The sequence below is a fragment of the Magnolia sinica genome, chromosome 3 (genome assembly GCF_029962835.1).
Source record: "Magnolia sinica isolate HGM2019 chromosome 3, MsV1, whole genome shotgun sequence".
Classification (NCBI taxonomy): Eukaryota; Viridiplantae; Streptophyta; class Magnoliopsida; order Magnoliales; family Magnoliaceae; genus Magnolia; species Magnolia sinica.
This window is the reverse complement of record NC_080575.1, coordinates 123,859,799-123,874,763: the sequence shown is the minus strand read 5'-3', so window position 1 is coordinate 123,874,763 and position 14,965 is coordinate 123,859,799. Positions and strand designations below refer to the sequence as shown.

At 39.4% G+C, this 14,965-nt stretch overlaps 2 protein-coding genes across 2 annotated transcripts in view; both read right to left on the bottom strand.

Annotated features, from left to right (window-relative positions):
* The window catches only part of LOC131241121 (uncharacterized), a 30,783-nt gene extending 29,430 nt beyond the window's left edge, over positions 1-1,353 (bottom strand). The window contains exon 1 of the mRNA XM_058239793.1: positions 1,091-1,353. Within this exon, the coding sequence (XP_058095776.1) occupies positions 1,091-1,337 (247 nt within the window). The 5' untranslated portion in view covers positions 1,338-1,353. The remainder of the gene's footprint in view (positions 1-1,090) is intronic.
* Positions 1,354-3,511: 2,158 nt separating this feature from the next.
* On the bottom strand, positions 3,512-5,795 carry LOC131238751 (NAC domain-containing protein 2-like). The gene is made up of 3 exons (XM_058236359.1): positions 5,621-5,795; positions 4,759-5,045; positions 3,512-4,026 (listed from the first exon to the last, which is right to left on the bottom strand). Exons 1-3 carry the CDS (start codon positions 5,793-5,795, stop codon positions 3,565-3,567), a joined length of 924 nt encoding a protein of 307 aa, XP_058092342.1. The 3' UTR covers positions 3,512-3,564.
* Between the last annotated feature and the right edge of the window lie 9,170 nt (positions 5,796-14,965).

Here is a 14,965-nt window from a genome sequence, read left to right as displayed (position 1 = left end):
ATACCATTGAAAAATTCCTGAGGGCCAGGAAGTTTTGGATCAAGCTTATATTTATGTTTTCCCATCATCCCTGTTTTCTGTGATCTTATGAACAGGTTGGATGACAAATAAACACCACTGTAGGGCCTGACAAGTTTTCAACGGTTGAAATCATTATTCCCACTGTTTCATATGGTATGGTCCACTTGAGCTTTGGATATGCTTCAATTTTGGGATCAACCCCTTAAATGAACTGTAAAAATAGTTGGACGGCGTGGATAAACCACGTTCATTCACGGTGGGCCCACAGAGTTTCATCGGTACGATAAAGCGTACGAATAACTCAGTACGCAGTATGCAGTGGGATTTCCAAAGGATTCCAAGCTGCATTTCGAAAGGGGGAAGAAGGTTCCGGAGCTTCCAGAACCCTAAAAATCTCAAATCTTCCCGATTTCTCGCCGAAAATTCGGTTGGAGAAATCCCTTCGCCGAAATCTCCGTTGCAACGCATCTCCGTTGGATTCAAAGAAAAAAGAAAGAGGGAAATCGAAACCCACCATATTCGACCTCCAATCACGGTACATTCAGTTTTTCCTCTCTTTATTTATTTAAATTCTTTTTATTTTTATTTTTCGATAATTACGATATCGATGATAATGTGGGCAATTTCCTACGATATATCGCGAGATGCAATCATTTTTTTTTCTTTTTCTTTTTCTTCAACTTCTGAGTGGTTTCATGCGGGTTTCATGTCGCTGGGAAGCGATAACGATAATATCGGCCGATATATCGGCCGTTAGTATCGATATATCGGCCTTCAGGAATTCCGCCCTATTAAAGATATCAAAACTGCTAACACACCTGCAAACTGTGCAACCCAACCCCGTAAATGCATGGAGAGATTCAAGAATCTATAAAGCTAAATACAATTACGTGCAGCTAAGCAGTCTTCCAAATAGAAAGAATTACGAGAACGCCATTCCCCATAACGCATGAAAAGGAAGTATTCGACTGATTCTTCAAATCAACGGAACTAAAACCCTAAAACGGAGCGAGGAAGGGAGAGAACGAGAGAGAATTAAGGAGAACCTGATTCAAGGTGAAGCTCTTGCCCTGGCGGGCCTGGCCGCAGACGGAGATGACACTAACAGGGCCTTCGACGAGCTGGAGGGCCGCGACCGTCTCGGGGTCCATGCGGAACTTGCCCTTTTCGTCGCAGTAGATGAGACGAAGGGGCCTGACGGGACCTTCAGCGACGACGGTCGGAGAAGAGGATTGAGGGCTTTGTGAGAGGGATTTGGTAGAAGAATCACTTGTGTCTTTCGAGTCAGTGCCTCGAAACCCGAGCATCTGCCTCATCTCCGTTTCATATCTCTCTTTCTTCTGAGTTGGAAGCGATGGGAATATTTTGAAATGGGGAAAGGGGGAGCGGGGTCTGAACTAGCGGGAGCGGATTACGTGCGGCCTGGTCTCATCCAAGACGGTTCGACTCTCATCGTGGGGCCCACCTTGATATATGTATTATTTATCCACGCCGTCCATCGGTTTTTCCTTATCATATCAGAGCATGACCCAAAAAATGAAGCAGATCGAAATCTCAGGTGGACCATACCGTAAGAAACAGTGTTGAGTCACTATTAAAAACCTGTTATTGGCCACGAAAGCTTTGGATCAAGCTAATATATATATATATATATATATATATATATATCACCCCCCCCCTCTCTCGTACAGGCATTATCAACAGGTTGGATGGTAAATAAACATTACCGTGGTTGCTAGGAAGGTTTTAATGGTGGAAGGTTCGACCCCCACTGTTTCTTCTAATATGGTCCATCCGAGATTTAGATATCTTTAATTTTTGCGCTCGCGCCTTAAAATGATCCGGAAAAACGGATGGACGGCGTGGATACTCAATATGTACATCAAGGTGGGCCCCACGGTAAGGGCCGCACCGTCTTGGGTGAGGCAGGAGCCGGACGTAATCCGCTTCGAAACAGAGCGAAGGAAATGTCGGTTAAATGACGGTGATGCACTTGTTGGATTTGCAGGTCGGAAAGAGAGTAGTGGGCAGTTTCGTCATTTTAGTTTTCACGAGAAGGTCGAAGGTTGTCTCGACACGGGCATGAGTGCGAACTTTCTAAGCCACCCGACCCGATTATAACCACAATAGCTTGTCCAAACGGGGGCCATGGTTAACGTATCCAGACCCTTTATCCGTCGGAGACCGCTGTTAATGGACCTTCCCTCCCCCCAAAAATAGTTGAGATTAGACGATCCTAGCCACCGACCTTGGTATTTTGTTAGTCAGTTTACTTCAAATGGTTCGCAAGGTGACTGTGGTTATCAACGGACCACATTTGGTCAGGTCCTGGCCCAGTCTGACATCACGAGGGCTAAGGCCCAAGCCCAGCATGGGCCTAGTTAGGCAATCTTGAAATTTTATCATCGGGCCAAACCTAGAGGTGTGCACGAGTTAAACAAAGTCGAGCTTGGGACAGTTCGACTCCTAAAACATAAGACGATTAAAAGTTATGATCAAACTAAAACTTACTATTTATAGTAAGAATGAAAATATATAAAATGGACCTTTAACATTCAATATGGTGGAATCTGCAAATCTGGGGCGGGCAACCCAGCATAGTAGGTTAGTTAGCTAAAGTAGTTTATCCTACCCAAATCATATATAATACGTTATAAAAAACTCATTTCGGTTTGTGATATACAGCATTTTTAAGGTTCTTGCAGTCCTAATCACTTCCACCTCCGATTGGGCCTTATCTAATCTATCTTTGCCATGAAAGCATCTGTGACCCACTCTACATCAATAGCTTATATGGGTTTTACACCCTGATCCATAGCTCAAGTGGTAGACTGAGTGAAAGATACCTCGTTTCAACACTGAGGTCTTGGTATCGATTCCCTAGTGGGGGTGGCTAACAGTGAAGTGTGAACTGACAGTGGGGTGTACTAAGAAGCTAACAAAAAAAAAAAACAGCCATATGGGTTTTGATAAGATTTATTGCCCACCTTACTACAATTACCATGGGGTGATTTTCACCCTTGTATTGCACATCTTAGACGATGATTTGAATTTGCTCACATTCTGGATTATATGATACATGATGGTCTCTTAAGAAACATATTTGTTGAACGGATGATTTTCTATGAAGATAGAATTCAAAACATTGAAAGGTAAAGCATGGCTCATATTCAAGTCCACAAGTCAGAAGCTATGATCATCAATAAAGCATGATTAGAAGGTAATAACCTTCTATCTCCCATATGACACTGCATCCTATCAAAGCCCAACATATGATTTCAAGGGTTGAGATCAACCTGCTGACCTATCAAAAAAGAAATTTCATATCTTTCCTTCAGCTTAAATACCCCAAACAATCTCATTACTAATGTTTACACGTCCACCACATGTCACCTTTGTTACAAATTTCTAAACAGCCCCATATAGCAGTGGTCGTTATTATCTTAAATAAAGATTGATACAAATTTCATATCCTATATACATGGCCCATTGGATCATCACCCTTCATTTTCACTTCAAAGGGACCCAAAAAAAGGCGGATAACTACACCATGAAATCGGAGAAACATGAAGGGATAGAGGTGGATTCAGTAGGAGATAGTTCATCCATGCTCCCACTCATATTAAGTCTCTTACTCGGTGGCAACATGTATTCATCCAAACCTCCAAAGGAGAATGACCGCATGAGTTGGACTGAAGAAACATTGGGTAGTTGCAGGCTGCCTACTCCTTGAGAACCAACGTCCAGATTTGATGCTTTGGTGGGCCTTGGGTAGCTTGGATTTAGGTTGTCACATGCACCAAAACCATCTTGAGAGCTCATGAGGTAAGCTAGCACTTTGTAATCGCTCTCTTCGAATAAATCATTTCTCTTTCTCATGGCTTGTTTCTCCATGTATTGAATATCTGATAAATGGGAGTTACTGAGTGAAATTTCATGTTTCTCTCCGATTTGTAATGGTATGTGGCTTTTTTGACGAACTCGGCATAGGACCCAATCATCCAACTATAACAAAAAAAAAAAAAAAAAAAAAAAATATTAGGAGTAAAAAGAAAGTCCAAAGAAGGGTGTTTGGATTGAGAGAACATTATGGAAATGAATTCAATTTCTATAGAACTGAGTTTGTAACTGGTTGTGGAAAACAGTAAATATGATTTCTATCTCCATTTCCAAGCTTTCATTAAAAAGACCTGGATATGGAAGTCTCCAAAAAGATTTTCAAGTCATTAGAAATGCCTCTCAACTATTTTACCATTGACATGACTTCTCAATATTTTCATGAATTATTATCACGCTGTAAATCAAATAACAGAATTATTGTCGAATTCCACTGTTTTTTCTGATAATCCCATGAGGGTTTTCCATGTCCACGTTTTTTATTCTCTAGGCCCAAGCTTTTGCACCAATATGACATACATGCATGAAATTCAACCCTTCCACCTAGTGGGCCACGCTGCTAAAACCTTCTGGCCTAAAAATCAGGTCTGGGTCACTCCTCAAGTGGGCCAATGTATACAACAAATGGATGGATAGAAAAAGAAAATTTATAGCCAACCTTAGTAGTGAAAGGGCTTGTTTTTTAGGCAGGAGACCCGATTAGTGTGGAAAGCTCAGATTCCCCACACCATATCAGCTTGCATGTGTGCATGTTGGTCCATGTGTATACGCAAACTGATTTTCGGTATATATGTTACACATCCATCATTGGTAGGAGAAAATTGAAGAAATGAGACTCACCCTCATGGATCCCTTGAGCCTTTGAGAGCCAGGGCTGCCCTCAAGGAGCCTATATTCGTGCATCACCCAATCTGTTTTCACGCCCTTGGGAGGGCGACCATTGTAGAACACCAGAGCTTTCTTCACGCCTAGGCACTGTGATCCGCACGATGCAAGGATTGGTTTATCAGTTCCAGTAGCTTTCCAGTAACCGGTCCCAGCCGATCGATTTGGCCGAGCTCCGTTTGGGTACTTACGATCTCTTGGACTAAAGAAGAACCACTCACTCTCTCCAAAGAAAGCCTTCCCTGAGGAATTACCAACCATGCCAAAAACAAATTTAGAACTTAGACGCTACACATGCATGCACGCATATGTATCTATAAGGAATCATGCAACGTATGGAACGTACATGAACATCTGATGCATACTTTTAATCACAACCATCTGATCATTAATAAAAGGTGGTGATGAACGGTGTCCACCACACCTCAAGAGATGGACACCAACAGGCCTAATCACAAGCATGAGATTCCACAAAGTGATCCGAAACGTTCATTCACCCAGGACAACCATCATAAAAGTGTAGGACCCACATGATCATAGGGCTAGATCATATTATCGGGTTAAAGAAATCCTAACCACTTAAAGCATCATACAAAAATCACGAAAATCTAGTTAAGAATTTGTTTACACCGAAGCTTGGCCATTTTAAATTCCAGTATATGATCCATTCCTAGGGTTCATAAGACAAAGGAACGGTTCAGATCGTCACATACATATTATGCATGTACGGTATTAAAAAGTGACCGTTGGATCTCATCAACCATTTACGTAACTTCATCTGTGAATGAAGGAAGAAAGATAGGGAGAAGGGAAGAACCAGGGAGTTCCCATGGACTGTATTTGTAGAGATCTACGTCTGCGATTATAGAGAATGCTGGAGTTTGGGAAGAAGAGACCTTCTTCTTCAGGTAATGTATTATTAGCTCTTGATCAGTGGGGTGGAATCTGAAGCCTGGAGGGAGAGGAGGATTTGTTAAATTCACACCGTCCATATTACAAAGAATAAAAAGCTCTCTCTCTCTCCCTCTTCTCCTTACCTTGTTTTTCTCTTCAAAGGAGAAGAAAACAAGAAGATAAAAAGGATGGAAGAAGAGAAAAGAAAAGAGAGATGGTGATTGTGTGTGAAATCTTGGAGAGACCACCCTCTCCCTTTTCCCTCCCTTTTATAAGTACTATTCCATCGTCTTATTCTGCCGTTCGTCTTTCCTGCGCGGCCATAAGATTCGAAATAAAGGCCCGTTCTCTCGGCCGCACGTTCCCGTGCAACAAAAAACCTATGTGGGCCCCAACGCGATGTTTGTGTGACATCCACTCCGTTCATCATTGGCAGCAGCTCGTGTCAGGATGTTAGATTAAAAAGGAGGGAGATCCAAAACTCGAGCGTGCCACACCAAGGGAAAATTGAGGATGGGGATTCCTACGCCATGGAAACCTTCTAGGGGACTCCGAAGTTTTTGGTGCGGTTGATATTTTTGTTTTTCACTTTATCCTGGTGGGACTCACCTTATGAACGGGTTGGATGTCATATAAACATCATGGTGGGCCTCAGGGAGATTTCGATCTTAGGGCCCAATTTTCCCTTCGGTGTGGCCCACCTGAGTTTTAGATCAGTTGGGATTTTGGGCTCGGGCCCTAACATGAGCTATACCAAATGATGAACGGAGTAGATCATAGACACATTATAGTAGGGCACAGAGCCTTTTATTGCTGGGGCGGGTCCCCCTTCTATCCTTGCAAAGGGGAGGTTCTTTTCCTAGAATTCCCACCGTTGGATGGCACACGTACAACTAATCTGGGACTTTCATGAGGTAGTGGGTCTTGCGAGCATGGCATGTACAAAAATCGAGGTTAGCAGGCTAATCAAGCAAGCCGCACATGCACCTTGAATTTGGACCTTTGGACATTTTTGCTTGGCAAACATTTGTCTCGTACAAATGTGATCTGCCTGATCAACAAACTGATATTATTTTCAGTCCAGGCGATGTTCACAGAGTACACTAGCTGATGGATGGCCCAGATCTCTGACACATGTGCGATCCAACGGCGGGAACCTGGCCCTGGATGGTACTATGGTGCGGGACTGGCACCCAAAGAAACCGCAGAAGAAGATATCCGTGAGAGTAGAAGTGGTCCCAATAGTGAATGTTCCAAAATCCTGCTGACCCATTTATCAGGTGGGCCCCACGCGTACGATGGAATGGATGGTTTGAAAAAGTTGTAACCAGCATGCGTTCCACGTGCATGCGTACCATATGAGTGGACTGGCCCCTTTGTTATGATGGGGTTTGTAGGAATACATCCGAGCTTATTGCAATACGATACGTTGGGATGATCCAAAACGTTTATATCATGGGCTGCATCTTGGGTGGTGGATAGACTACACACGTATATATACATATAATACACACATGTGCGACTCTTTTCCTTTGAATATGAACGGTGGTCACGAACTTTGAATCAAAGGCTTGAAATATTTTAATACGAGAGTTTTGTTTCATTTATTTTATTTTTTTATACACCGTCTAAGATGAGGCTCGTTAATGGGTAGAGATCCTACAATTGGTAGCCAGGATCATCCAACTACTGTGATTTCTGGGGTGTGCCCTGTCCACAATCGAGCGGAATAGAAGAATGGCTTGTAGCGTTGGCCACATGTAGATGTCCAATCCAAGAACATTGTTATGGCTATAAATAAAAGTTGTGTGGTTAATGCATTTGCACCATCCGTATGGTGGGCCGAGTAGTTGATGGCACTTGCTAAAAATGAAACAATTGAACGAGCCTAGCCATCAGATGGGCGGACTCTTTTAATTGAAACGCTGACCATGTCCTTTTTTGGCCATCGGTATTATTGAGAATTGCTCCTCGAATGGTTAAGAAAAAAAAAAAAAAAGAAGAAAAAGAACCATTTGATCTGTTAATAGTTTGTGCTGACGGTATGAACACACCATGTGGTTGCTAGGATGTCTTCTATTTGTTAGGAATAGGAGGGTTCGATCGATCGATCTCATGTCTCGATTGGTCGAGACACTATTTTTATATAGTTGCTTTTTAGACAATTTAGACCATGGTTAATTGATCAAACATGGGAGCTTGATAGATCAAAGATTACTCGATCGACGTTGATCTATCGATGATGTTTAGGTTGATGGCGCACGCGGTTTTGTGTAGTTGCGTGGATTTTGTTTTCTATTTCAAGTGTAACATTATATATATGGGTGCAATGCAGGATTATATTATTCTACTCAGAACTAAGTTGTTTTTAGAATTTGGGTGAGAAAACGAGGGTTTTTTTTTTTTTTTTTTTTAAATTGTAAGTGCATTCATCTCTTGTACTTTTTGCTTTCATAGTAATTGTTAGTTATTTTGTGCTGTGATTTTTTCCCGTGTACCTTTGCATAATTTGTTTGCGTTTGCTTGTCATCATGTGATTTAAATTCAGAGTTTGCTTTCGTGGTTCCCCAATAAGTGGTATCAAAGTTATATGTTGGGAATTCGAGATTGGATCTGAAACATATTGATGAAAGGATCAAACATTAAGTATAAAACTGAAAAGTTCACCAGTAAAAATAATTTCAAACTATGGAAGGTAAAGATGAGAGACCTTTTACTTTAGCAAGGATTGCAAAATGCACTTTTTGGTGTAGCGAAGCATCCTGAAACTATGATCGAATGAAACTGTAAAGAATTGGATAAGAGATTGAAAACATTTATTCAATTATGACTATCCAATGACGACCTTTTTAATGTCCTTGATCAAAAGAACACCATATAACTTTGGAAGAAGTTAGAAGGCTTGTATTGATGAAATTTCTATTGAATCGTCTATATTTGAATAAGTAGTTTTATAATCTGAAGATGGCGGAGAAGTTTGATATTAATGAACACATCAGTGCATTCAATAAGTTACTTTGTAAATTGATAAGTGTGGAAGTGACGATCAATGATGAAGATCAAACCCTAATTATGTTGAATTCTCTTTCAGAGTCTTACGACAGTCCCGTAGACATTGTGTACTATGGTAAGGATACCATTGACATCAGAGTTGTCATCTTAACCCTTCATTTAAAGTAGTTGAGAAAGAAGGACACTGACGGTAATTTCTCTATGGATGTGTTGTTTGCTAGAAAAAGAAATGTTGAGGGGGAGAAGGGAAACTCGTGATCTCGGTCCAAGTCTAAAGGTAAATGAAATATGAAGTGCTGGAATTATGGGAGATAAAGGCATATAAAAATAATTGTTGGAATCTTAAAGCCCGAAGGGAGAAAAATCAAATGAAGCATTAAAGGAGACCAACGTAGTAGAATCTAGTGAGGAGGTGGGCAGTAATGATGTTCTGATCTCATCTAAACCCGACTATCTTAATAATGAGTGGATTTTGAATTCGGGAGCATTATACCACATTACCTCGCATCGTAATTGATTCACCAGTTACACCGAGTATGATAGTGGTTAGGTGTTTATGGGTAATGATGTTGCCTATAAGGCTGTTGGTGTAAGATTGATGCGCATCAAAATATTCGATGGGATGGAACGTATTCTTACTGATTTAAGATATGTTCTTGACTTAAGGAACATTCTGATCTCTCTGGGAGTTCTTGAGGAACTTGAGTGCAAATTCACTGGGTTTGAACGTGTCCTAAAAGTTTCAAATGGGACACTCATTGTAATAAAAGCTTAGTGGAGCGATAACCTTTACAAGTTGATTGAGAATACCGTATCGAGTGAAGCTGCAACGTCTGTAGTGGAGTCCACATCGGTACGTTTGTGGTATGCACGTCTAGATCACATGAGCGTGCCTGGTATGAGATAGTCTCTCTCTTTTTCTTTTTTTTTTAAAATTTTTTTATCATTGTCTAATTCATGCAGTTAAAAGTGTTGATTTTTAATATATGCGAGTATTATATATATGGTAAACAATCATGTTTATCTTTTAAATCTAGAAAACATGTAAGAGTGTTCTAAATTAAATGCATTCGAATGTATGGGGGTTGTCGCCCATTGTTTCTCATTTTTTATATCATTCATAAATTATTACTCTAGAAAGGTGTTTGTTTACTTTATGAAGCATAAATTCGACATTTTTGTCACCTTCAAGGTGTGGAGGCGATTGTATAAAAATAGTCAGAGCTAAAATTGAAAGTGTTAAGGATAGAAAATGCTGATGAATTCACTTAAAAAGAATTCAATCAGTTTTGTAAAGATTAGGGGATCGTAGTACATAACACAATCAAACATACACTGAAGTAGAATACTATAGCGGAACATATATATCAGACTCTTTTATAGAGATCCTGAAGCATGTTGAGCAATGGTGGGTAAGGAGCTATGGACTGAGGTCACTAATACAACTTATTACCTAGTGAATCGGTCTCCATCTATGCCTATCAGTTGTAAATTTTCAGATAAAAGGTGGAGTGGTCATGAAGTTGACTACTCAAGGTTGCAAGTATTCGGTTGTGACACTTAATTTCATGTACCATTAGTTGAGAGGATAAGTTGTACTAATGGCTAAAAAAGTGTACTTTTATTAACTATAGTGATAGTGTGAAAGGATACATGTTGTATGACCGAGACACATGGAAGATCGTGATTAGTCATGATGCAAGGTTTGATGAGGATTTCTTGTTCTATAAGGAAGAACACAAGAAACTAGAAAAATCAGCAATGATCAGTGTTGAAATCGATAAAAATGAAACATAAAAAGAAGCTGAACCACAGGAAGATGTATAAGAGTAGGTGGAGTATCCACCTATAAAGAAAAATCTATTAAGAGATTGCAAATTATCTACAAGATACGAAGATAACTCAAATGTTGCATTCGCTCTCATTACCGATGAGGGGAATCTGCCGTCTTTCCAAGAAGCATTGGAAGATACTGATGTTGAGAAGTGGATGACGGCAATGCAAGACGAAATTAACTCTGTGTACAAGAATGAAACGTGGGAGTTGGTGGAGTTTTCTATTAGGCGTAAAGAGATAAGTTATAAGTAGATCTATTGAAAGAAAACATGGTAGATACAAGCCAAATTGGTTGTGAAACGGTACGCTCATAAAGAAGATGTTGACTTTAGCGAATTCTTTACGCTTATTGTCAAGCAAGTATCTACTAAATTTTTGTTGGCGTTGATTACCCAATACAATCTAGAACTGGAATAAATAGATGTAAAGACTGCTTTCTTATATAGAGAACTGGGAGAGCATATCTACATGAAACAATTAAAAGGGTTTGAGATGTAGGAGTTAGAGAATAAAGTTTACATGTTAAGGATGTCGGTGTATGGCCTGAAACAGTCGCCTAGGCAATTGTATAAGAAATTTGATACTTTCATGGTGAGTCAGCGATTTAACAGAAGTGAATATGATCATTGTGTCTATTTCAAGACACTAAGTGATGAAGACTTCATTGTACTAGTATTATATGTTGATGACATGCTTATCGTCAACCATTGCATGTCTGAGATCAATATATTGAATACGCAGTTATCAGGGATATTCAAAATGAAAGATCTGGGGGTTGGAAAGAAGAATCTCGACATTGATTTACACAGATATGGGGAGAGGATCGGGTTAAAGTTATCTCATGCAAAATACCTTAAAAAGGTATTAGTAAAGTTTGGAATGAACAAGGCTAAACTGTTCACTTATGGCTTTCTTTAGAGCAATGTCTCATCATAGATAAAGAAAAGAAGTTTATTTCTCGTGTGCCATATTTGAGCAAAATTGATAATTTGATGTATGTCATGGTCTCTATAAGCCTAGATATTTCATATGCAGTTGGTGTTGAGAGCAGACAAATGTCAAACCCAAACAAACAACATTGAGAGGGAGTGAAATGACTACTTCATTATCTATGATATGTAATAGACTATGTCTTCTCATTTAAGAAATTATAGGAAATTTTAGTAAGTTATGTGGATTCGGACCACATAGGAAATGTGGATAATAGAATGTCAACTTTCAGTTACTCGTTTGTGCTAGCAGGTGGAGCGATCGGTTGGATGTCGAAGCTTCAGTCTGTGATTGTTCCTTCCACAACTGAAGTTGAGTATATGACAATGACAGAAGCATTCAAAGAAGGTGTTTAGTTGAGAAGAATGATGAATGAATTGAGACTTCAACGGGAAGTCATGTCGATTAACTGCGACAGCAAAAGCGCAATCAATTTAGTAAATCATTCTCGTACTAAGCATATGGATGTTCGTCATTATTTTATCTCACTCGCGCTTGAGGAAGGCATTATTACTCTTGAGAAGATTCACATAAGCGTGAATCGACGAATATGCTTACAAAGGTGGTTCCCATATAAAAGTTTCGATTATATTCGACTTTTCTAGGTCAAGCAAAGGTTTAATGAGGATGGAGTGTGCACGAAAGGCGATGATGAAGAAACTATGATGGAGGTGATTAGAGATGGTGCTTGCAACTGTAGTTCATGATGATTGAAGCCATGGTGGAGATTGTTGTCAGGATGTCTTCAATCTATCTGGATCATGGGAGTTCAATCGATTGAACCCCTGACTCGATCGAGAAACCCCATTTTTATACAATTTTCTCTATGGACAATTTAGGCCATGTTGGGAGCTTGATCGATCGAGGATTACTTGATCAATGTCTATTGATTGATGCTTAAGATCAACGACGTGCCTAATTTTGCGTAAATTGTGCGGACTTTATTTTTTTATTCTAGATGTAATATTATATATATGCGTGTAATGCAGGATTATGAAATTCTAATTGGGGCTAAGTCGTTTCTAGGGTTTGGAGAGGAGAAAATGAGAGTTTTCATAATTGTAAGTGCATCCATCTCTTGTACATTTTTCTTTCATAGTAATTGCTAGCCACATTGTGCCGTGGTTTTTTTTCTTTTCATGAGGGTCTTTCCAAGTAAAATTTGTGTGTACTTATGCATGCTTTGTTTGCATTTTCTTATCGTCAAGTGATCTGAATTCGAGGTTTGCTTTCGTGGTCTTCAACACAAATTCGCTCATCAAGCCCATATTCACCAAGTGAAAATGTTTGTTATTACAATATCGTGACATACATACATTATATAGTTGCCCAACCCTCCCTGGCAAAGGGTCCTGATTCAGGAGCAACCCCCTCAGGTGAGGGAAAAGATTGTGTGTCAGATATCAGTGCGTACGCACACAAATGTCAAGGATTTGAACCATTCATCACTAGCATCTGCTATGAACCTACCATAAAAAATAATAATAATAATAATAATAATAATATAAAAAAATAAAAAATAAAAAATCAAGACAATAGAAGTCATCCTGAAAGTATATAATGACATGTTGACATCAGAAAAATGACCCATACTCTCCGCACCGGGCAAAAGTACATGATTTAGTAAGTGTCCGCTGGTGTGAGGGAGTAGAATGCATGTCAAACATATGTGCATATAACATATGTTAGAGAAGGGAGCATTCCTCATAAGGGCACACTTGGAACTATGTCACATACCAAGACTTGAAGCCATTAAAATGGTTGAACTAGCCATAAATTTATAATGAATTTTTATCCATTGATGTTTTCCTAATTGTCGAATTAACCATACATGTGTACTAAATTTTTATACATGGATGGTTTCCCAATTGTCGAACTAGCCATAGATATGTACTAAATTTTTATACATGGATGTTTTCCTAATCTCCCATTTTTTTGTCATACAAATTTGATTTGTCTGATTAGTGGATCAATGCTCTGTTTTTTTTGGTCCATAGAATGTTCACCATATCTCATGAGTGGCATGAATCTCTTAAACATGTTCCATATGCACTGATAGATATATGTTCTGCATCCTCAGATGAGGAGCTACTCACTCCATTAGTCTCCATACAACAATCTTATTGGGAATTATTGTCAAATCCTAATTTAATCAGTATACTCCGGTATTAAAAATACTCTAGTTTAATCAAATTAGAAAATAGTTAACTAGAAAATTTTCTTCCAAGCGTTCCGGTACAAATAAGATTAAGAAATAAAAAGTCATTTTTAATAAAAGGCATAGGTATTACATACATAACGCAAACGTAAAAATAAAAATTCTCTCTTCCTTCTTCTTTTGTCTTTTCTTCTTGCCTTTTTAAGAAATTGAAGGCACTCCTCACCATAGCCTTGCTTGTGTGAATTTTACACAATATCAGAGCCCAATCAACGTGTACATTGGTCATGTTTTGAGTTTTTCAGCTTATAGTTTTGTGCTAGTTTTCTTCTTATATATATATATATATGAAAATTGATAAACATGTGGTCACAGAGGGGAATATGCGCCTAATATCCACCAGGTGATTGACACGTGCCCCCATTAGTATCTTTTACTATTCACCCGTCTGTATATAAAATTTCGGAGTTACAAATTTCCTCACCGCGTGGACCAATACAGACGTTGGGTACACTGGAGTTTTTACGCTGCTGCGTGCTTTTTAGATGCGTAGATGGTCGAATTGTCCATCTGGACCGTCCGTTCAAATTTGGTCCACTTTGCATGGGCTACCATGAAAGTTCATACTACTTGGAGGAAATTCTAAATTTGATCAATGCCAAATAAAAATGAACGCTTAGGATCAAAGGTCTGATAATAAAACTAGGTAGAGATCACCTCTTTGGATAACGTCTCCAATTAGCTCCTGAGAGGTTGAGTTGAACTGAAGTGACGTCACCAAGTTGTGGGACCCACCATTCCACACCATCAATCCATTTGTAAAGATCATTTTAGGGCATGAGATAAAGAATGAGTCAGATCAAAAGCTCGAGTGGACCCCACCATAGAAAACAGTGGAGAGAGTGAAAGCCACCATTAAAATTTTCGAAGGCCACAAGTTTTTGATCAAGTAAAAATTTGTTTTTTTCCCTTCTTTCATGTATCTCTTATCTCATGATCACATATCAACATCATACTAGACCTTAGGAAGGTTTCAACGTTGGGTGTCACTCCTACCACAATTTTCTGTGGTGGGATCCACTCCATATTTGGATCTGACTCATTATTTGTCTCGTGCCCTAAAATATCTCTCCAAATGGAAGGACAGTGCGCGTAGATACATAAATACACCACATACATCATGGTGAGTCATATAGAACTTGGTGACCTCACTTCAGTAGTGAGTCTGGCTGCCTAACCTGTCAGTATCCACGTCCCCAAAATCACTCATGG

What these genes read in the sequence shown, in the direction of transcription:
- LOC131238751 (XM_058236359.1), bottom strand. Translation starts at nt 5,795, where the DNA reads ATGGACGGTGTGAATTTAACAAATCCTCCTCTCCCTCCAGGCTTCAGA. An exon ending in CAGTCCATGGGAACTCCCTG is followed by an intron (nt 5,046 to 5,620) that starts GTTCTTCCCTTC and finishes GTAATTCCTCAG; the next exon opens with GGAAGGCTTTCTTTGGAGAG. An exon ending in GGCTCAAGGGATCCATGAGG is followed by an intron (nt 4,027 to 4,758) that starts GTGAGTCTCATT and finishes TTTTTGTTATAG; the next exon opens with TTGGATGATTGGGTCCTATG.